Source organism: Fragaria vesca, linkage group LG2, assembly GCF_000184155.1.
Source record: "Fragaria vesca subsp. vesca linkage group LG2, FraVesHawaii_1.0, whole genome shotgun sequence".
In the NCBI taxonomy this organism is placed as follows: domain Eukaryota; kingdom Viridiplantae; phylum Streptophyta; class Magnoliopsida; order Rosales; family Rosaceae; genus Fragaria; species Fragaria vesca.
Genome location: NC_020492.1, coordinates 19985067 through 20008830, shown reverse-complemented (window position 1 = coordinate 20008830; position 23764 = coordinate 19985067). Strand labels below are relative to the sequence as shown.

The 23764-nt window shown below is 37.6% G+C and overlaps 4 protein-coding genes across 4 annotated transcripts; 1 reads left to right on the top strand and 3 right to left on the bottom strand.

Moving 5' to 3' along the window:
- Positions 1-4468: 4468 nt before the first annotated feature.
- On the top strand, positions 4469-10027 carry LOC101291781 (cirhin-like). The gene is made up of 11 exons (XM_004290934.1): positions 4469-4630; positions 4759-4902; positions 5078-5360; positions 5470-5533; positions 5624-5737; positions 5864-6026; positions 6678-6828; positions 6953-7575; positions 8146-8327; positions 8452-8712; positions 9140-10027. The coding sequence occupies exons 1-11, from the start codon at positions 4469-4471 to the stop codon at positions 9441-9443; spliced, it is 2451 nt and encodes an 816-aa protein (XP_004290982.1). The 3' UTR covers positions 9444-10027.
- A 1074-nt stretch (positions 10028-11101) lies between these two features.
- On the bottom strand, positions 11102-12116 carry LOC101291486. Its single transcript, XM_004290933.1, has 4 exons — positions 11693-12116; positions 11506-11592; positions 11337-11400; positions 11102-11231 (listed from the first exon to the last, which is right to left on the bottom strand). The coding sequence occupies exons 1-4, from the start codon at positions 12050-12052 to the stop codon at positions 11191-11193; spliced, it is 552 nt and encodes a 183-aa protein (XP_004290981.1). The 5' UTR covers positions 12053-12116; the 3' UTR covers positions 11102-11190.
- A 3554-nt stretch (positions 12117-15670) lies between these two features.
- On the bottom strand, positions 15671-18768 carry LOC101297806 (putative nucleobase-ascorbate transporter 10-like). Its single transcript, XM_004292715.1, has 14 exons — positions 18549-18768; positions 18361-18458; positions 18107-18283; positions 17914-18014; positions 17757-17832; positions 17458-17517; positions 17194-17378; positions 16975-17071; positions 16794-16880; positions 16649-16707; positions 16403-16494; positions 16222-16299; positions 15983-16131; positions 15671-15889 (listed from the first exon to the last, which is right to left on the bottom strand). The coding sequence occupies exons 1-14, from the start codon at positions 18766-18768 to the stop codon at positions 15671-15673; spliced, it is 1698 nt and encodes a 565-aa protein (XP_004292763.1).
- Positions 18769-19485: 717 nt separating this feature from the next.
- Positions 19486-22579, bottom strand: LOC101291198. Its single transcript, XM_004290932.1, has 2 exons — positions 20957-22579; positions 19486-19658 (listed from the first exon to the last, which is right to left on the bottom strand). The coding sequence occupies exons 1-2, from the start codon at positions 22323-22325 to the stop codon at positions 19591-19593; spliced, it is 1437 nt and encodes a 478-aa protein (XP_004290980.1). The 5' UTR covers positions 22326-22579; the 3' UTR covers positions 19486-19590.
- Positions 22580-23764: the final 1185 nt, after the last annotated feature.

The window sequence follows — 23764 nt, the reverse complement described above, 5'->3', positions numbered from 1 at the left end:
ATCCACGTTTTTTAATTTCATCTTTTAAGAGCCGGGTGGACTTATATCACCTGAATCACATGAGGATGATTAAGATTGGATGACACTAATATATCTATATGATCATCATGTTATATAAATAATTCAGATTGTATCGGGGACTTATATTGTTGTGTATATATGAATTTTTGTAAATACTATAGCATGCAATAACTCGTCTTAATAATTGACTTAATAATAAATAAAAAAGTAATAAAAATTAAATAACCGAGTTATAATTTATTTAACATTAATTGTAGACGTAACTTATGAAACTTTTGCTAAATTTGCATGGAAGAACTCATAAATGAACATAAATCTTGTCAGTATTTCTAAATAATAATTTATCTAAAAGAAGAATATGACTCAAAATAATACATTAGGCACGATACCAAGACATTCAGTATGAATAACTAAAGCATTCTCGTCCTATTTAGAACCATACCAAGATATGTTCATTTATTTAGGTACGACATGTTATATGCACCCCTCATATGATTTGCTTAATTTTGAAAGAGTTTGCTGCATATATGATAAATATTATGTATACAGCACATTGTAGGCACCCTTCATATCAGTGGAGGATCTATGATACGAAATATGTTAGGAAAAATACACCCATATCTATGTAAGAAACAAAAATTGAACCTCCAACCTCTTACAAACAACCTTCGCTCCCAACCACTAAGGTGCATTCATTATGGTACATGCATATTTTATATTTATAACATCTTATATATATATATAAATAATACAAAATGTTAAGAATCTGTTGCGGAGGTGAGACTCGAACTTTAAACCGGACAAAAAGAGATAGCAAGAGAATCATCATCTTATTCATTGATAGGAGCCCTTTATATAGAGAATTACAAAGTACCAATATGTTAATGATAAGGAATAGTATGTTTCGAAACCATGACTGCTCTGATGGAAAATATGACCACATACCACCAGACCAAGCTATCATTGCATTATATTTGTGCAAAAATGACACACCCCAACTTGAGTAAAAGTCTAATATCGAATTAAGGCGTGAATCGCACTCTAATTACAGACATTTTAACATTCATAATTAAAATGAGATAGATATCATTACATGACGTAAGAAACAACAACCTTCATACATTTATTTAGATTACAAGCCTTATAAGAAGACGCTTAAAACACACATGTTTAAAATATTTACAAACAAATAAACAAACTAGAATAACGTTTCTTTTCAAAACGCTCATTCTTTATTCAAGCCTTATTTTACAAAACAAAAACATGAAAGCCTTAATTTATAATATAACATTTTCTATGCTTTACGAACCACACTTGCAAAGGGTTTGATGAGGGTGAGCAATGCTCAGTAGGGCTAGTTAATATATTAATAAAATATGACATTATATACGAGTCAAAACAAACAAACAAACAAACATGACATATCGAGAATGCATGGATGTAATATGAACTCAACTCTCATCCCACACCTCACATCACCCTTAAATATAATTTCCTCATTTGTTAGTCGTCTTGTTATACTCATGGTCTCCCGATCTGCAACCCTATAAGATTGTTTTATCGACGTCCGTTACCGATGGGGCATACATTCCCCGAATTTGTGCACGTGTGGGCTAATCATAGATCCCAAAGACAACCCATGAGAAAACTCAACTACACAAATGGTTTCCTAATAACAAAATCTCATATAATCCCAACAATCATTATCTATTTCACCTCCAACCTCACTCGTTTCCCACAAATGTCATGTAATATAATTTCAAAATAGAAACACATGTTTTCCAATATAAACATGTCATAATTGATTCAACATCTCAATATCATCAACATTTAATTTAAATAATGTCACACAACTCAATGTCAAACAATTCGATATCAAACAATCCAATAGCAAACAATTCAAACAATAACCACATAATAGCACAATAAAAACAAACACCCTATCAAACCCTACCTCGATTTGCACAGCACAAACTCGAGCTCAACTTCACTTCTTAGATTGGTGATTCGCCAAGATCGTCTCCGGAACCTTACCCAAAAGGTAAAGTACATACAACAATGAAAAACTAGATTCAGTACTATGTTACAAGTAACAATTGTTATATAAAGAACTATACTATTCCAAACTTTAAAACAGATACCACACAATACTCAAAAGTTGTATAAAGAGCTACTGCAAAACATAAAAATTAGCTGTTAAAAAAAAGACTGAGTTTGAACAAGGTTCATCTGTCAGCCTTGTGTCAAAACAGTGTGTAAGATGCTGTTTTTGACTTCACTTTCCACTCACTCAAATCCAATAAAAGTTTATGAACCAAAGCCTATTATAAAGATGTGATTACAAGCTTTAAATACATAGCTTAAGTTTTGAAAACAAAGCCCTGGATAGGAAGTTATGCTCTCTCAAAGTTAAAGCAAAAATCTGAAAACCCAGAAAATTCAACTTTTAGCTGAGTCTGCTACTGTTTTTGGCAAGCAATTTGACAAACCAAATATTAACCAAATCATGTGAAATTAACACACACAAAGGTGGATATATGAGCTTTACAAAGATACTTTTGGATTTCAAAACAAAGGCCTGAGCTGAAAGAGATCATGTCTCAAAGTAGGCAAAAAAATCAGTTTTTCTATGAGATCATGTCTCAAAGTAGGCAAAAAAATCAGTTTTTCTATAGAATTTTGGAAATTTGCAGCAACCTTAAAACTTGATTTTGAAAGCTTTATTTCGACTCTTGAAGTAACAACACAAGTTCTAAAGCTTCATAACGGAAACGAACAGATTTTCAGAACACAAAATCATTTTAAACATAAGAAACAGTTGAGTCAAAAAGACCCAGAAATTGTTTTGGACACCCAAATTCAAGAACAAAGTTCTTGAGCTTCAACAACAACGATTCTAATCAAAACAAAACATTTGATTCAAATTAAGATTCCTATCTATACAAGTTTGAGAATTTGAAATTACCAACCAGAATCAAACAAAGTAACCATATTGATACTTAGACATAAAAATCAAGAATTAAAATAAAAAAATAAGTAATCTATCTAATTTTAGGAACTGAATTCGAAATTGCTAGAAGGTGATATGAGTTCTACCTTAGACAGAAACGAATTGGGAAGGGTTGTCTCTCTCTCTCCACAACTTTCTCAAAATTTGAAATTACCAACCATAATCAAACAAAGTAACCATATTGATACTTAGACATAAAAATCAAGAATTAAGATAAAAAAAATAAGTAATCTATCTAATCTTAGGAACTGAATTCGAAATTGCTAGAAGGTGATATGGGTTCTACCTTAGACATAAACGAATTGGGAAGGGTTGTCTCTCTCTCCACAACTTTCTCAAATCTCGTTCTGCCCCAAAACTCTCTATACTTTTCTTTAATTGTGTTGGTCGAAACCTAGGCGACCCTCTCATTCTCATCTTAATCAATTTGGCGGTCCATAGATCCGTCTCCACCTCCTGCTTGCCTGCTCTCTTTAATTTGCCGTTCAAAGTAACCAAAGAGAGACTGCGTTCTCTCTATTATCTAAACAAATTTTTTTTTTTTTTTTTGTAAAACAAAAACTCTAAATACTAAAAGAACTTAAATTAAAACTAATAAACCGAATAAGCTACTTTAGGATGTTACAAAAAATTATATTTATCACTTCAGTTTTTGAGCCACAATCTAAACTTGGTATAAGCCTATTACCAACCAAGTACCAACCGTACCAACTAAGTCGGTATACCAACTTCAGTGGTTAGTTTTAGTAGAGAAGATTTTGCCTACCAATCATAAGTTGGTTAGTACATGGTATCGGTAAACAAATTCTGTATACTTATCAATGACAGTCATAGCCTACCACATAGATCCGCCTCTGCTTCATATGATTTGACAAATTTAAAAAAAAATTGTTATGCATATGATTTAATAAGAACTACTTCATATAAGTCTCGACTTTGAACCTCTTTTCTTCCATCATCAATAAAACATAATCTTACAACCTACAATAAAATGCAGTGACAGTTAGGGTCACTACAGTTTATCATGCATGTCGCTGTGCCAATGGAACTAAAGAGAAACAGACGTGGCAGTGGCATAAAGTTTATCGGGTCTCGGACATTCCCGAACCGAAGCAGTGGGCCGGTGTGCATTGAAATATGGATCCATCACAAATGGGCCTCACCTAAATCCTCAGACCGCACACCCGGTCCGGTTCACAAGGAATCCCCCCTCGGTTCACATAGACATGACCTATTATCAGCAGCCGCGCTAAAACCCTCAAAAACCTAATAAACTCGTCGACAACACACAGCGCCTTCTTTTTCTCCTTGTGATGCTCTCACACCACCACCACACTCCCTTCTCTCAGATTCTGAGAACCATCTTCACTCACCCCAAACCCTAATCCTTCTCTTCTCCTCCCTTAAGGCTCCACGCTCAGCCTCCAAGTAGAGACCATGCTCGAAGTCTATAGAAACAGCTCCGTCGATTGGAAGCCGTCGCCGGTCGTTGCCCTAGCCACCAGCGTCGACGACTCGCAGGTCGCCGCCGCCCGCGCCGACGGCTCCGTCGAGATTTGGCTCGTCTCGCCCGGCGCCGTCGGATGGCACTGTCAGCTGGTACGGTGAACAATTTCACTTGCTATTTTTTGCAATGAATAGTAGTGTTTAGCTAGGTTTTGAATCAATTAGTGGCTTCAAGTTTTTGATCAATTCAAGTGTTTTTCGTTTTGTGATTCTGTGTTTAGACGATTCATGGAGACCCTAACACGAGTGTTTCGTCGCTCATTTGGTGCCGGGCCGGCTCGAAAGGCTTGCCGTGTGGCCGGCTGTTCTCTTCCAGCCTCGACGGCTCCATTTCGCATTGGGATCTTTTCAATTTGAAGCAGACGGTAAGCTTCTCACATTTGCTGACTTTGATTTAGCTAAATCAAGCTTAAATCAGTGTTGGTAGCTGTCTATGTTAACATTGAGAGTTATTCGTAATTATTTTTGTCATGAAAGTAGTTCTGGTTATGGTTTGCAATGAATTATTAGACTTGGTAATAAAATTTTGTTTTGTTGCAGACTGTTTTGGAGTCTGTTGGGGTCTCAATCTTTAATATGGCCGTGGCACCTTTTGTTAATGATACAGAAAATGGGTATTTGAACGATAATGGGAGTGATCCTGAAACAAGTGATAGTGATACCAGTGATAGCGAGGATGATTCTGACTCAGACGATGATCATGCACCATCAGTTGTTGTGAACCCCCGTGTAGCATTAGCTGGTGGTGATGGTTTTCTGCAAATTTACAGTATTAACGACGCAGATGAGTTCGTATACACTAAATCACTGCCTAGGGTCAACGGTGAGATACCTGCTCTTCTTTGTCACTTGTTTCTGTTTTCTTTTCTTATATAGTTTTGTTCTTACTTTGTAAGTATTTGTTTATAGCTCATAGTTCTTTTATTTTTCAGGAAGTATTTTAAGTGTTGCGTGGAGTCCCGATGCAAAGTTTATATATGCAGGAAGTACTGATGGGTAAGTACGAATCTGTAGATGGACTGTACTTGTTGCGAGCTCCAACTAATGCCAATTTATTATGCATCTAACCCCCCTCTCCACTCACAGCATGATAAGAATCTGGGATGCTAGAGGAGGCATTGAAAAACATAGGATTACAGTTGGACTTGGAGGTTTGGGTGGCGGATCTGAAATCTGTGTGTGGGTGTTACTTTCTCTGAGGTAATGACTGGCGGGATCTTTATAATTTTCTGCTGTCTTCGAGACTGATTTTTCAGTTCTGTCTGTCAATTGGGGTTTAGCCACCGAAATGCTCTTTCTGAAAATTGAGTTATTGGTTTACACCAGGTGCGGGACCCTTGTAAGTGCAGACAGTACTGGAAGTGTTCAGTTTTGGGACAGTCAGCATGGAACTCTACTGCAAGCACATTCATATCACAAGGGGGACGTGAAAGCTCTCGCAGCAGCTCCCAGCCATAATCGCGTGTTCTCTGCTGGTTCAGATGGTCAGGTATAATATTGTGTTCATCGTAAGATGAAAAGCGTTAATCCTATGCTACTGTGTTTGGAGAGTGAAGGTTGCTATTTCTAGAACGTGAGGAAATAAAGACACATTTTTACAGCATTTAAAATCTTTTCCTTAATGTATGTGCAGTGTTTGAACTCTGTTTATCTTGCTTGTGTGATTCTGTTAGTTTCACCTCAAAGCTATTTAAGTTGTATTTCACCTCGAAGCTATTTAAGTTGTATCTTATTGTGTCGAATGGTTAGCCAATAGTAGCTGAAACTGTTCCTTTTTTTTTCTTTTTCTTTCAAGACCTCCTTTTTGTGGTATTATTGTTCTGTAACATTTATATTTAATAAACCAGTACTCTTTGGGTGTTGGTTAAATACTTAAAATTAGTAACATAAACTCATCTTGAACTGTTATGTGAAAATGGATGGACATTAGAGACTTCAAACTTAGGCATAATGAGCTAGGTCTCAGTCGTCTTGATTGAATGTCATAGTGATTTATGCGTATGATAGTGATTATATTCCAATCCCAATTATATTTTTTATGATGGTTTGTTTTTCACGTGCTATTTTATCAATGAATAGTTACTTGTCCAACCTTTAGAGCCAACTAATATAACTGCATTGGCCACTATTTTCTTGGCAGGTTATTCTTTATAAGCTTTCTAGTGAGACGCTGGAATCTAGTGTAGGGTCTGCTCCTAATGTAATGAAGAAATGGATCTACATTGGTTATACAAGAGCCCATACACATGATGTTAGGGCATTGACAGTGGCTGTACCAATTAGCAGAGAAGGTGTGTCGAGAACTTGCATTGATTCAGTACTGCTTTGTTTGTTTTCCCAACTGCATGCATGTTTTCCGATATCCCTTTTTCGCTGTTTTTTTAGTTCTTAAATGAGTTATTCTTTAATTAGCAGATCCCCTACCCGATCAAGGTAGAAAAAGAGCACGTCGTAAGGACAAGCCGGTTGATTTTAGTTATCTTAAATGGGCACATTTGGGTGTTCCTATGCTTATCTCTGCTGGTGATGACACAAAGCTCTTTACCTACCCTGTTAAGGAGTTCACTCAGTTCTCTCCGCATGATATATGCCCTGCGCCTCAGAGAGTATCCATTCAATTGGCGCCTAATACAGAGTTCAGTCAAACATCATTGCTTCTTGTTCAAGGTTCTCATTCATTGGATATCCTGCGCGTACGTGTAAAACCGGGTCCCTTTTTTGATATGGCTCGTGGCCCCTCAGGGGGTCTAGCATCAACAAATGGCCTGTTTCAAATTAAGTCATCACGGAAGATCATTTGCAGCACCATATCTAATTCAGGGGAGTTTTTTGCTTATTCTGACCATGCAAAAATTAGCCTGTTTGAGTTGAAGAAGTGTATTCGATCAGGAAAAAAAGAAGTGAAGTGTAAAGTTGGCGAAAGTGAATTGACACTTAATAAAAGAAACTTACCTCGAAAACTACCGTTTGCCCATTCGATGGTTTTTAGTTTTGATTCTTCTCGCTTGATGATAGCAGGGCATGACAGAAGAATATATGTAAGCTGCTCTCTTTTTTGTTACTCAATGTTGTCATTGTTTCATTTTAAACTTTATCCCCATGCATTTTACCATACTCTTGTACTATTAAGCTCCCTTGCATACCTTGCTGTCGTTGATTTGCCAATAACTTGTAATACAACGCTCCCTCTTTATTTTCGGAGGGCAAATAAGGGGCACCAAATCTCTTGATATGATTTGATTTTTTTTGTTTTTTTGTTTTCTGTGTTGCTAGAGTATGGGAACAGTGTGATACTATTACGTGAATTTTTTGCAACTCATTTTGAAGGTAGCATCAGTATTGTTTGCATCGTTTTCAATGTTTTTGGTTCTTGTTTCTTTATGCACTACATTTGCTATGTATACATGCCTGCCTCTTTCATTGCCAGAAAAGAGTTTATATCATCATTTTCTTAAATTTCAAGCTAAAACAAAGAGCTCGGTCATTTATACTCTACGGCTACTCAGATTATCAAAACATGATTGAATGGTGTGATTAAATGGATACTGTTATTGAAAAATCCCATGTACATTGTTCATGGATGTCTTGACATATTTTGCGCACTGCAGGTTGTGGATCTACACAGCTCAGAGCTAGTGCATACCTTTACCCCTTGCCGTGATTTGCATGATCAAGAATTACCACCTACTGAGCCTCCCATAACAAAAATGTTTACGAGTTCTGATGGGCAGTGGTTGGCTGCCATCAACTGCTTTGGCGATGTATATGTCTTTAATCTGGAGATACAGAGGTATGAAACTATACCTGATTCTTTAATTCTTTTGCCACTGGCATCTGACCTTGATTCTGGAACTATGTTATGGATATATCTGCTGAGTTTTATAGCAACAATTTGATTCTGTTCTTGTAAACAGGCAGCATTGGTACATTTCAAGACTGGATAATGCCTCGGTGACAGCTGGAGGCTTTTCTCCAAGAAACAATAATGTTCTTATACTCACAACCTCTTCAAATCAGGTATATGCGTTGGATGTTGAGGAGAGAAAATTGGGGGACTGGTCGAGGCAGCATACGTATGTTCTCCCAAAGAGATTCCAAGAATTTCCAGGAGAAGTGATAGGGCTCTCTTTCCCACCTTCACCAAGTACAGCATCTGTTATTGTCTATAGTGCCAGGTACTTCCCTGTCCATAATTTGGGATTATGTTATATAGCTTATGACACTCATATGCAATGCAAGCTGAGTTTTAGACTTGGATCAGCTGAGGCCTCTTGTTTTTACATTTCATGAGTATTGCGTTAAGTTGCTGTTACCATACCTTCAATTCAATCCAGGAGTTTCATGTAAGAGTGGTAGATTACTATATTATGCTGTTATTGCATGGGTTCCTCGGTAAAGTCCCTAGGCCATTGAGGCTGAGGCATATGCCTCTGGGTATAGGAGGTCCCGTACCTTACTATTCAATACAAAGAATCTTTACCGTGTAGAAGTTAGGCTATGGTGGTAAAGCCCGTTGTAGTACTTGTTATATGCAGTTGATTAATGGGTTTCAGCTTGAACTATGTTTTTATGATATTAATATTAGGTTCTTTTATATTATAGGGCCATGTGCTTGATTGACTTTGGGATGCCTGTTGATCGAGACGATGAAAGTGAGATGATAAATGGTCAGGATCCAGCATTGAGGAATTTGCAAAGTAATGGGAAATTAAAACGCAAGTGGACAGACAGCCAAACTAAGAAACTCTTTGGTAGGAAGAATTTTGAATTTATTCCGTTTGGAGATCCAGTTTTATTCATAGGACATCTTTCCAAAAGTTCCGTGTTGAAAATATACAAACCATGGATGGAAGTGGTTAGGAATTTCGACTCTGCACCTGTAGACAAACATACATTTGGGACATAAGTTTATGTCAATTAGGGTTTAGCCTTTGAGGGGATCAGATGTGGCAGTCGTCAATCCCTTGTGTTGCCATGTTTTTTTTCTCTTTGGTCACTGAAGGGCTGAAGTATGTTGTATTCTTCGAAAAATTTTGTGTTAACCTCTTAAAAGTAGTTTTTATCTTCCAATTTTTTTTTTACGTCCTACCTTTTCTGTATGTAATTGTACTTCGATTGATTCCACAGTATTATTCAAGGAATGGGAAAAGAACTTTGCTTACTCCGCACGAATAATACCCGAGGAAGTTTGTACCCTCACCCTGTTTAATCTGAACACTGACTAGCTTTCATCTCTTTCGTTAGATCAACTCTTATATCATTCTGCAAAAGGTTAACCGGTGCTTTATGGTTGGATTGTTTTCTCGCATATGAAGCTTCGAAGTTCGAACCTTATGACTTGTAAAACAAGCATGTACCTTCAGAATCTAACATGTAGTATGTAGTCTCTATATTTGAATCTATTAGGACGTATCAAAGAATCTTACATATACCTTTCTAACTTGTAGTCTTGTATATCTTGCAATTGTCTGCCATGCATTATGAGACCTGAAACAGTTGATCTGTGTTTGATGAACAAGTGGGTGCTACTAAAACAATAAAAAATAAAATAAAAAGGAAAAAAAGAAAAGAAAAGAGAATGTTAAAGCCCCTTTCCAAGATATGGCGTGCTTGATTGGAGGGTAGTCTTCAAAAACAAAAATGAATAATTGCAGGCACCAGGCACCAATTAGCGGGTAGCTATCAAAGTGTGGTGGGAGGTTTTTGGTTGAAACCGAAGCTTACCTTTTGGTTTCTTCCTCGCCCAGAAGAGATCTTGTCCTTTTTTCAACCCCTAGCTTAGATTGATTGCCTTGCATTCCCAAAATTTTCCCTACCGAAAGTTGTTGTTAGCTAGGCTGGCAAGCTCAAGTAGAATAAAGCCATCCCATTCATTGCTCTTTTGGCTTTCGCTTTGGCCTCGGAATGCTTAATCATTCCATAACTTCTGGGGTGGTGGTTGTGTTGCATATAGTTATCAGCTCATCAATTCCATAAGCACAGATTCTCTGCCCTTCAAAGGACCACAATGCAACTCTTTACGTGTATATAAGCTCCACTCGCTCGCGCAGTCGTGTCGCTACTCAAATCTATGGGCAGAACAAGCTTATGGTCACAAAACCGGCTTTGCAAATTAGTGTGCATATGTGTGCTTATGCAATACATTGGGGTATTGAAAGCACATATTTGTATACTGGGTAGTTCCAACTTCCAACCTCAAGCAATGTGTTTGGTTATCTCATATTTAGGGTATCTGCAGCTGAAGTTAGATTGTTTCCTGGTGTAATAAGGGGATGGGAAGCACAATATAAGGGGCAGTAATTAGTGGCTTATTGACCCATGTTGGACGGAGCCGGAAAGAAGTCCCACAAACCACTGTTCGTTGATGACAAAATGAAATCAAAGATTGGAGCTTTATTAAATAATTTATGTTCTCTCAGGTTGTTTCCCACTGCGTTGACAAGAAGATAAATATAAAAGGGCTAGAATGTGGAAGAAAGAAAAATGAAAAAGTGAGGAACAAGATCTATTTGAGATCTAACTGTTGCCTTTTATCTTTTACATTGTTCCCCCAAACACCTCTCGCTCTCTCTCTCTCTCTCTCTCTCTCTCTCTCTCTCTCTCTCTTCACAACTGCAGCAGCAGATGAAACAGTTTGTTCATTCCCATGATAATCATGTATAATCATCACTCCCAGCTTCCTCCTTAAAATCACCTGTGCCAGAAAATCATGATCCTTAAAATTATTTTTCCTTTTGAAACATGTAAATAAGTTGACAACTTAATGATGAAAAATAAAACAGGATGACAAAGCTTTTACCAGGTTTTTGTGAAGCTAGGGAAGAGTTCAAGTAACCAAAGTGCTGCCGCAAAGCTGAGTTTCCCTATAAGAACTCAAATTGTCACTATATTTGTGTTAGTAGAACTCAAATTGTCACTATATTTGTGTTAGCAGAACTCAATGAGATAAGAGAGTGAACTAAAAGAACCTTCATATGTGTTGCAGAGAAACCCTCAGAATAGTCCATCACATTCTGCATTGGAGGTTCATCCATGGAAATAGTACTCATCTTTTTCTGTAAGAAAGAAAGCATTATGTTAATCATTGACAATATAGAAATCGGCTTACTATCCGTTGTAAGTATCAATGCATGTTGTATGAGACTTTGAGTTTGCCTTGGAATAGTAGTTGAAGACTGAGGAGCTAGCGGTGTCATCAAGATGGTGGTGTTGTTCTTTGCCTCTACTTTCTTTGCTCTTCTTCTTCTTGCTTTTCTTGCCTGATTTGGAAGCCGAAGAATCAACCGATAACGAACACCCATCTTCATATAATTCTTGGTAATGTGGAGGTCCAGAAGAAGCATCAGACACCATAGATAGATCTTCCTCCCTTTCTTCCTCTTCAAATTCTGGTTTTGTTCCTACATAATCATCACCTTTCTGAATTCCATGGCTGCCGGAAAGATATGACTGATCTAGGTAATGCGTCCACCCAGATTCACACCCACTATTGTACTGTGATTGTGATATGTTCATCTCCACACAACTCTCTTGACTACACAGTATAGAAAAGGCTGGTGTTTATTTAGGCTCAGACTAACTCTGATGATGAAAGTGAAAGAGAGTGACAATGGTATTATTTTGCAAATGCAATTAGCTACTCTTCTCTATTTATGTTGTTGCTGACTTGCTGTATATAATACAAGCTGAGAGGGATGAAAGAAAAAACCAAACAAATCACATTCAAATCCTAGACTACATTTGTCCTTTGCTCTATATCTTTTGGGTCTTGTTTCTATCTCCTTGTGGATGAATCAAAATTGCCAGTTGGCTTTTGTATGTGGGGGAGAGAGAGAAAGCAAAGGGTTCATAATAGTGGTGAATGGTGATAATAAGGGAAGGTGTTATTTTTTTAAATGCTTCTTTTTCCCTCAGGAAACATTACCATAATTGATTGTGATCATTTGGGATATGCAAAGCCTGGTCTTGTCTAAGGCCTATCTATAGCCTAAAGCTCTTACTTCCTAAGTAAGTTTAAGCCAAGTCTATGAGATTGAATAACTAAGAATGTTAAAAAATTTAGAGGATCTTACTTACTATTTGATGTTGGAGATTCCAAGTTTGTTTTTGCTAGCTTGGACAAACCAAACTTGGGGAATACTTGACAAGTTAAGTAAGTTATACTTGATTTGTCCTTGAATTGTTTTAGTTAAGTGCACTTAGCTAAGAGAAGAAAGTCCCTGATTCCTTTGACATTCTGGTATAGCAAAAGAGATTGAAATTTGACACTCCTGGCGTTTAACTAAAGGTAATTCAATCAGTCTATATAACACATATCATTGACTCTTTTGGAGACTAGGTCTTCAAAGACTCTTAGACTAAGACGTGACACTGGTGTGCCTTGGCAATAATGCTTCAGGATGATTTATCTCACCAATGGAAAAAGCCAGGCTAGTTAAACCGTCATGAAAAAAATGGAAAAATATACAATGATCAATATCATAGGAGCATAGGTACATAATAGCTAGGTACAACTTGAATGTATATGCTGAAAATGCTTGGTGACAAAACCTTTTTTTCATTAAACCTCAGAAATCTGCAAGAATACCTCCAATATATACTTTGTTGGGTCCCTGCAGATAATGTTCAACAGCTTCTATATATTTGTACATGCAAGGTGTAAAAAAAATAATGATAATGATAATGATAATTTCAGAACAAAACAAATAATGATATGTCATCCATGTACTGAAATACTGAATCTTCCATTTCCTCTCTGCATCATCATCATTTCATGAATGTCTGTCTAGTATGGCTCTGCATGCTGTAAATTTTGCCTTCTGTTATAAATATATATTTCTGAATTTCATTAATACTATTTCACCTGGAAAATATGACTTCTGCAAAACTCAGTTTTATGATTTGTTAATCTGCTCCAATGTCGGTATAACTAGGAAGTTAAAATAGGGTCTGAGGAAGTCTGGGAAATTATTTGAAGAGAGAGACCCCTCCACAATGTGGCATGAACTCAATGATTATGGATTGTGACCCTTTAGAAGGATCACGGGAGCTGATGTGTGTATCTTTGTCTAACTTGATGAGCACATGCCTCTTTTTATTGCTTGTGGACCTTCCTTAGTTTATATCATCCACAATTTGATGTACTATAAGTCTATGACTATCTATATGATTATGATTTGGAGTTTTCGCCTTTTGGCTTTGCTAAATTTCATCCTCAAAGATTTCAGTTTACTTCATCACTGTAATGCAGTGACCTATAAGCAGTAGTGACAAGTTAAGACTTAAGAATGTCTCATTCTCGGAGCGAGATATGTACTATCTTGCTCTTGCCTCGGCATTTCTAAGACAATTCATCGAACATCTTGTTATCTTAATTTATAAGTGATTGGGAATATTCAAGTGACCTAATTTACTTCTGAAGGCTGGACATAGTCGAACAGGTGAATGATTCACATAAAAGTGGTCCGAAGTAGGTGTGGTTGTTGGGATCAACAAGATTGGCAGTCTAAGATGATCTAAAATTAGAGCATTTACCTCGAAAATCAAAATTTGAAACTGAATCTCTTATACACCTGGACTAAATTGACTGATGTTTACATTGCTAAATATCACCCTATGCAACTAGTTAGGTATGGGGTCTTCTGCAGTACAGCAAGAACTAATTTCCAATTGACATTGGTCCCCTACTATATATGATTCTATGAAAAAGATCAAACAGTGCCAGTTGCTAAGTTGCTGGTAGCTATAGGAAGCCTCTCTTTGATTCTATAAATATCCATATTGATCACCAACCTACATATACATCAGAGAATTCAAAATGCTTCCAACTTCTCCTTCTCTCCAAATAGACAACTTCACTTTCTTTCACTTTCATGGCTTATACCCAACAATGTTCCAAGTCCCCATCAAACACAATGAAAGTCAATTATCACTGAGAGTGGTAACCAAAAATAAACCAACCCATCTCTTTGGTTTTTTTAGCCTCAGTGGGTTCCTCACTGATCAAGCATTTGAGCTCATTTTTAGTCAAGCTCTTGGATTTCCATTTTTACTCCAGAATGAAAATGGAATGCATTTTACTATTTGGAACCATATGATGAAAACTTGTCACATCCCACATATTAAGGGCACATGGGATCACACCACCACCACTACTTATGAAGCTGTATAAGGCCACTAAAGAGAAGCAAAATCCTGTTGGAAAGTACAGAAAAATAATAATAATGTGAGCCAAATAATTTTCCAGAAAGCAAAAACCATGTTTCAAGGGACCATGATATGATCAGTGGAGAGGTATTGGGGACACAACTGTCATCTGATTGCAAGTCCCAAAACAAATCCTTTGGCTTAATTTTCATGTCATCCAAACCAAAACCCATCGGTTTTGATCTGCTGACAAGTGACAAATCCTGTTTTAATTTTTATCTAGGCAGTTTGTGAAGCATATGATATGCAGCTATGTGCTGTTCTCATTACTTCACTGTGAGATTTGATTTGTCATTCATTCCATTGGCCACCTGCAACCAAAACGGTCAGCAAAATTGCACATTCATATGGAAGATATGTGGATGACAGCTAGCTTAGACCCAGTTCCAAGGCTTACAGTAGTACTTGCTGCTGCAAGTCTGCATCCAATGCCCCAGGTTAAACAGAGACGTACATTATTGTTAGCTCATTTCCTACTTTAGTGGTTTGCAATATTCAGAATGATATGAGGTTCCTAGTCATGTAAACTTACAGTGTGGTACTACTGCCACTGTAAAATATTCCAGTGCCGTAACCTCTGTAGGTTCTTTGAGGATATAGCTAGCTAGCCATTTACCTTGTGATATATGTGGTTAAGAAGATGGCATTGCAATCAATCACAATGAAAGCAAGGTAAAACGAACAGAAAAATATTACCTGATGCACATATTAGTTAACAGGAAAAGACTGATAGCATAATATCTGCAAACACAATCCAAACACAATAGGACATCACAGATATCAAAGAAAATGTAGAGATGTCTGTGTGGTTAATAATGGAGAGCTGGTATAGTAGTAGCAGACTGCTTAGGAAACTAAAGAACAAATTCAAGTGTACAAGCAGATTACAAATATAAGCAGCAATGCCCTTTATTTGCTTCTAAACATTTAATGAGCTGGGAAAAGCTTGTCCAGACTACATGGTAATGCATAGAACTCATCATTCCTAACATCAGAACCATAAACCCCAAACTTCGCCCACCAGTTCAAGCCGCTGTCTTTTCTAGTTGCATCATTTTCTCGAGACAGCGAGCAGTCAAATATGAGAGCAACCAGAGCAGCTACTAACGTGTGAGACATGAAGGTCACTGTCACTACATCATTAAACTGAAAAAGAAAAAACACATAATTAGTCAGGCTAAAAAGAGTGTAGAGGAGAAAAAAAATTATGACACTTTTGGTTCACAAATGAATACTCACCCATCTAGGACCACAGTGATTATGCCCCAACCTATATTCTCTGAAGTATTGTGGTACTGAAATTCCCATGAAGAAAGAGAACCCCAATATAAATTTTGTTCTGAAACTGTTCAAGTTACAAAACTGCAGAAACCCAAGTCCAGCAGATGCTGCAAGTGACATTGATTAAATACCAGTGTGTTATATATACAAAAAACACAAATAAAGGTCATCGATGAAAGTGAGGTGGAGAGACATACAAACATAGCCAAATAAGATGCAGTAAAGAGCTGCTATGATTGGCATGGGAATAGATGAAAAAAGGGCCCCAAATTTTCCTGGTAAAGAAAACCATTTAGGCAACATTTGGAGATATCATAGAATATGAACAAGCAAGTATGAAGATTTATGTGAAATTCTGTTGAGAACTTGGGTACATACCAAATATAGAGAAGAATATCATGAAACCGGCTGATATCTGGATAACTCTACGGCTTCCAACTCTTGTCAATGCTAATAGACCAGCATTTTCCCTATGCAGCATATTAGAAGATTGTAAAGTAAGTGAAAATCAGTTAAAAATAAACTAGCTGCATTTTACATGTACATAAAAACATAATGTTTGGTAGAGGTCAGACATAAATACAATATTTTGAGCACAAATATCATGAGTTCTGATTTCCTTACACTGATGCAGTAGTGCCAGTTAGAGAACCGAACATCCCATTAAGAAAAACTCCAACACCCTGATATTCAAGATATCAAAATCAAATTGGCAATGGGACGATAAAAGTCATAACTTAAGTACAGAATTCAGGCAAACAGATCATACTAGCCAGCCAACACCACGACTAACAACAGAAGGGGGTACAGGTGTGGCACTCCCGTATCTAGCTGTAGCATAAAATGTACCAGATGACTGCAAAATTTGAAGGTGAATCATATGAAACATTCACTTCTACTGTCATTGACTCATGTTGAATAGCATAACATAAATAAAGTATAATGTTCACCTCTATGAGAGAAACTAAAGAGGCAGCAACCATTGCCAAAGCTTCTCCTGCATTGAAAGTGGGGCTTCCCCATTGAAATGGATATGGAATATATATCCTGCATGTTTGTGACAGAACCAAAGGACAAGGAGATCAACTGCTGTCAAAGATATTCAAGATACAGTAACAGAAATTTCTTGTTGACAATCATAGTTTGCGTACACAAGCGAAAAATCTCACCAGGGAGATGCAGCAAGAAGGCCAGAACGGTCAGTGCGACAACTCATCTGAGTGCTTGCAGGTTTGTTGTCATAAACACCACTTGAGGTAAGAATTTGTGCAAATAACCATACAATTGCAACAGAGAACATGACTGCAAATCTGTCAAATATCTGCCACTTTGTATTTATAAAACGAGATAAATACTGCAAAACATGTAAAAATGTCAGTATCACGAGAATAGCAGAGAAATATGCAGGTATATAGTTACCGATCAAAACTTGCCTGTGAGATGAATACCACGATGATCAGTTCTGGAAGACCAAGTTCAACACATCTTGCCACCTAGAAGAAAGAGAAGAGGAGAACAAACATGAGTTTAGTAGTGAATACATACACTGCCAACATCTGATATCTAATCTGCATAATGATAAATCTACTTAAAATTTAAAAAAAATGACAGGAAACACATTATTACAATCTAAGAAAACAATATTATTGATAACAGCTATGATATTGCATTGATAGTGCTAATGATCAAAATGAATATTGGAGCACTGAATGAAGAATAAAGAGGTATTTACCATAGGGAAACCAAGATGATAGAGGCCAAGTCCAGCAAAGGTTATGTAAGGCACAATAGAAAGAGGGCTCAAAAACCTAAAACAGAAAATTAAGAAACTAAGGTCATATTGACAAAGTATAAATTTTTGTAGTGTAATTCAAAGCTTCAGTTTTTACCTTACAACATTTCTCCACAAGCCTAGGAAGCCTACAATCATCTGAAAACTGGCAGTGACAATTAGAGCCCCTTGTATGCCTCTCATACTTTGTAGAAACCTCTGGAAAGATTCATCCACAAATGTCAGAGAGCTGCAGATCTCAGAAACTAATCAAACTCCAAAACAAATAGATTAAGCTTCTAGTTGATCACCTCATGAGGATCTGTGAATGCCTTGTATCTATTGGCTAGGATTATTGAAGTTGTGGGGAGCACATAAGCATATGATCCCACTACCACTGAGGGAAGTCTGGTCCCAAATAGAGATTGCAAGAGTGTATTCAACCCTGAAAGAAACAGCATGGTTTGTACCACCTTAGCTTTCTCAACCTGTGGAAGTGTGGCAATTAGTCTAAAACATAAATAAAACTATAGAAAAATTTGACAAATAAGAGAAAAGTCCTTACATCGCTTCCACCCATTTGAGGAACAATTATGTTGGGAATCAAGACAGTAATACCAAGAGTTAAAAGATAGTGTTGGAAACCCAACACTATAGCTTCAACTGCATAACAATGGATTGAAAATAACATCAATTCCAAATTTAAGGAGGTTTGGTATCAAAAAACCAAGAAATGATGGAGAAAATACTAACTCCAAGGAGGAGGACTGTTAACACAGTACTGAACTCCTGGTAGCTGCTCTTTTAGTGGGTGTGGTTGCAACTCCTCGGACTTTTTGTCGCCGCCGCCATCATTGTTCTTATTCTTGCCACCAGTCTTAGTGTTACCACCCTTGTTGGTACTCTTGTGACTGTCGCAGTCACCACCGCCGTTACTCTTGTCATTGTTGTTGCAACCACCGCATTGAGCCATGTCTTCTTAGCTTAGGGAGGTTGACAGACGAAGGAGAAGGAAATAGAGTAACTAGGGACTCCCTAAATGGCACACTAGCTCTGTGAGTGGGCGGGAAGTAACTTGTTAGACCGTTACAATCTCTTCATTGTTTGCTCTAAAACGTTATGAAATTTGAATAAGCAACTATTAATTGGAGATTTGTAATTTCTGTTATGTAATCAATTGCTATAAATTTATAATCAACATTGGTTACCACAGTTCCCATTCTGTTCCTTCGATTCAACGCGAAGAAATCAAATTTTAGAGACAAAATTTGTATCACACTTTTTAGTCTGTCATTGGAACTTCGAATATTAAACAGATTTTCTAGTATATGCTTTTGAACTAAGAAAAATCTGATAGAGATTTTGGTATCTCATCTATTGGAACACATTACTTTATAAGTTTTTTTTCTATTTTTTTTTTTCATTTAGTTAGTTGATGTCCACAACGGGTTCGACCATAGGAAAAGCTTTGGCAGGTGTCTAATATCAAAAACTATATATTCGAATGATACACAACAGATCAATGTTTCAGTTGGTGTATGAAATACGTCAATAACTCCATCTTGCAATTGGCTTAGAAGCCAACACTAAGGCACATTAATTTATAAAAGGTTGCAGACTAGCAGAGCATCATCATCTTTTGTACATTTAGCTCAAAAACTCGAATTAATTGGGTCCATCTTCACTACATCAAGTGAAAGTACCTGAATAGTGATTAGATCCATCCAGAATAAATCCAACTACAGACACTTGCATTACCATAACAATTTCAGTTGCCATTTATTTCACTTCCCGCCTATTGGATCACTCTCCTAGGGCCGCCCGATTTCAGGGGATTTGCATTCAAAGACGCTCTAGTTGAACCTGTAAAGCAAAAGTTGAAAAGGAAAATTTTATTGTAGCCAAGACAGGACAGGAAGTTTCAAATCTTACAAATGCAGAAGCACAATCTACTTAAATACAGAGCATACAATTTTCTTTTTATTATTATGTAATGTTAATTTAAGTAGCTTATTCAGTTATCTGCCATTTTGAAAGTAGATAAAACTTTGTGAAACAAGGACAACTGCAGTGATTACAACACCAAAGCCCTTCAAAAAGAGACGAGAAAGTTCTAGAGCTGTAATTGTCTATCTAATCTCTTGCATTGAATATGTTTCAATAGGCACTTCTCTGTGTCAACAGAAATGAATACTTTATATGACATAAAACTTTCAAACTATTTAATGTCTGTAAGCCACATACTTAGTAATGATCCGATGTTTCATCTGACAGATATGGTTCGTGGTAAGTATTAATAATTTGAATTCCTTCAATCCCACAGGCCATTTTCATACATTACTTAGAAGCTGCACTCCTTCCCGAGAACTGTTACTGAGACATGCAAATACTCTCACTTACCACCAGATTCCTTCATCTATCCATTAAGGAGCCATCCACCCTACATTCGACAACTTACCAATTCTATCTGTCGAAACTGCTTGACGATAATTTAAACCTGCTAAAAGCGAGCTTAATCTTTTCTTTTTAAAAAAATCCGATCACCAATAGCAGCTGACCTGCAACTAACTCAGCTTATTTCTGACTTCCAGTCCCGACCTCATAGACCTCCACAAAAACACCAACCCAGCCTGGGTTTGGAACTATTCTTCAATGCTAATATAGACAAGGACACCCATGACCAACTTAAATACACTACATCCGACATTTTGCATCAACATTTCCAACTTGCTTACTTGATGTCTAGGTATTGTCAGGCACCTATACTTCATTTCTGGCAATTTACAAGTAAACCTAGCTAAACCTCAGATTCCTTCCTAATCTTCAGTTCTTCACAATCCACACCTTCTAACATTTTACTTTTTTTTTTTGCCTATTAAAGTTATAGTTTCAATCCTCTAATTCCATTAAATGATAAATGAATTCAATGCTATGCATCCATATAATTCGACAACATCATGTACACACAGAAACTGCAATATATTTAACCTGAGAGGCTTTCAGCACTAACTCATACCCTACTTAGTCAATTGTTGAGATTTTGATTAAGTGCATAATTTATATCATATATCCAAATCTTTTCAGCATCCATGTCTAAAGAGCAAACACACTAATAAAGAACAAAATCAAAGGCATTGTTTAAACAAGGAGTGAACTCTCACCAGAGATAGAATGCTCCGAGCTTTGAACTCCAGCAGCATTGCCATCAGAAACCTCTCCCTTCTTAACCCAAGCCAGACCAACCCACTGTTCTTTCTTGTAACCCCAAGGTTTTCTATTACCACGGTAATCAGACCAACTTGGCCTCCTGAACCTTTCATCCCCTCTTTCACTATCAGCCTTCACCAATGGGTCCATAACTTTCGGCCCAGTCTCATCCTTCCCACCCACATTCTTGCCCTTCGGCCTCCACAGTCTATCTCTCCCTCCTCCAATCTCACCAGTCATTGTTAATTCTCTGACTTTTGGTTCACTCTCCTCCTCACTATTCGGCCCCTTTAGCCTATCCTCTCTTTCAGTCTCACCATCCTTCCTTACATCCTTAACTTTTGGCTCACTCACCTCCATATTTGCCCCCATCAGCCTATCACTCCCTCTTTCAGTCTCACCATTCATCTCAAAGTCCCTCACTTTTGGCTCAATCTCCTCCCTAGAACGCCCATTCCTGCGATTTGGCCTCCTCCACCTATCATTTCCTCTTTCAGTCTCGCCATTCATCCTGAAGTCCTTACCTTCCTGTTCAATCTCTTCCTTGGCTCCCACATTCCTGTAATTTGGCCTCCTCCACCTACCATTCCTTCTCTCGGTCTCACCATTCACGCCGAAGCCACTAACTTTCGGCTCAATCTCATCTTTCGCACCTGCATTGCTGCTATTCGGCCTCCTCAACGTATCACCCGAAATTTCAGTCTCACCAGCTATCTTCAAATTCCTAAATTTCGGTTGAATCTCCTCCACATTCTTGCTCCTTGCCCTAAACTCAACACCACCAGCTCTCCTCCTTTCTCCTCCATTTCTTCTCACACTATCACTTGCCTTCTCGCCACTCTCTATAACCACCGGAACTGCTATACCTTCCTTCTCACTACCCACCTCCTCCTTCTCTGCCCTAACATTCTTCCTCCTCTTCCCCCATTTCTTCTTCTTCTTCTTCCATTTCTTCTCCTCCTCCGGCTCCTCGCTCTTCCCCTCTATCTCCCCGCCCTCGCACTCCGAAACATTCCGATCAACCACCGGCGGAAACTCTCTCCGATCAACCACCGGCCGAAACTCCCTCCGATCAACCACCTGCCGAACCTCCCTCCGATCAAACCTCCCCCTATTCCTAACCACAACGACGCCGTCTGGCTTCCGCAATTTCGCCTCCTCTTCTTTCAGCTTCTGCCGCCGGAGCTCCTCCTCCTCCTCTTCCTTCTCCTTCTGCGCTCGCTCCTCCTCCTCCTTCTCCCTCCGTTCCTGCTCTTCCTTCTCCTTCAGGTACCGCTCCTTCAGCTGGAGGAGAGTGACGTAATTCGCCGGCAGAGTCGCCATTACAGAGATACAATTTTGCCTCCACCAAATCCAATAACAAATATCAAAGCCTTCACTACTTTTCAGTGATGAAGAATTAGGAGGCTCTTGCAGCTCACGAGTGCGGCATGACTGGTTTCAATTTTTTTTTTTTTCTTTTTTTTCTCCGAATTGAAAATTTTCACTGACCTAATTTGACATTGGATTCCTCGTCATCGCCACTGTGAATCAATGTTCAACAACAACGAGAACACTGAAGTATTAGAGTAATGCTTACGATACATTGATGAGCTATCGCCTATTAAATGGGCCTCATAACACACTCGATATTTCTTTTTCCTGGTATGGGCTGGATGCAGCACATCACCACAGGCACACTGCAATCCTAGGCCCAGTTAACCCTGGAGAAAATTAATTGCGAGTGGTGTAACTGAGTGACACTAACATTCATTGTCAATACCATAATGTTAACAAAAACTGTTCAATTTGATAAGCCAATTGTTCTTCTCAAGATAAATTTAAGAACATCAATACTCCGAAAACGAACATATCTATCAATAATATTTGAAAAGAGATATAAGGGAAACAGTTAGCAGCTCCAAAAAGATATACGACTATCATATTCAACAGTATAATTCGTAGGGTTATATATTTTGGTCTGAATACTATACTTTTGTGAACCACCGTACGTCTTTTCAACCACTTGAAGTCTCTTTTTAGATATAGATGAAGTTGATGTTTGTACAATTTATAAGTAAATACAATAAATTAAATATTTTAGAAAAAAATTATCCCCGAATTTCCGATATTTTTTCCCCAATATCTCCGATATATCCCTGATATATCCGATATCTCCTTTTTCAAAGTACCAATAGATATGCCGATACAGATATTTTAATCCTTGAGTGTGATTCTTGGGTGTGATTAGATAGAGAAATATGAGATTCATAGACAATAATACTTAGAATAATCTCTTGCAAGCTAATGCTCAAGTGCAGAGTTGAGTTAATAAATCAAGTCCAGTTTTGTTGGGAATGGGGAAGAATAGAAAAGAAAAGAGGAAGAAAGGCATGATGGGTTTTGGAGAAATTGGTAAAGGACACGTGAATAGAGAGGAGTATGCAACATGTCTGGATTATATCCCCAATATCTCTGATATATCCTCGATATATCCGATATCTCCCTTTTTTAAAATACCAATAGATATGCCAATACAAATATTTTAATCTTTGGGTGTGATTAGATGGAGAAATATGAGATTCATAGACAATGAAATTCATAATAATCTCTTGCAAACCAATGCTCAAGTGCAGCGTTGAGTTAGTAAAACAAGTCCAATTTGTCGGGAATGAGAAATAATAGAAAAGAAAAGAGGAAGAAAGACATGATGGGTTCTAGAGAAATTGGTAAATGACACGTGAATGGAGAGGAATATGCAACGTGTCTGGATTAGAGTAGTG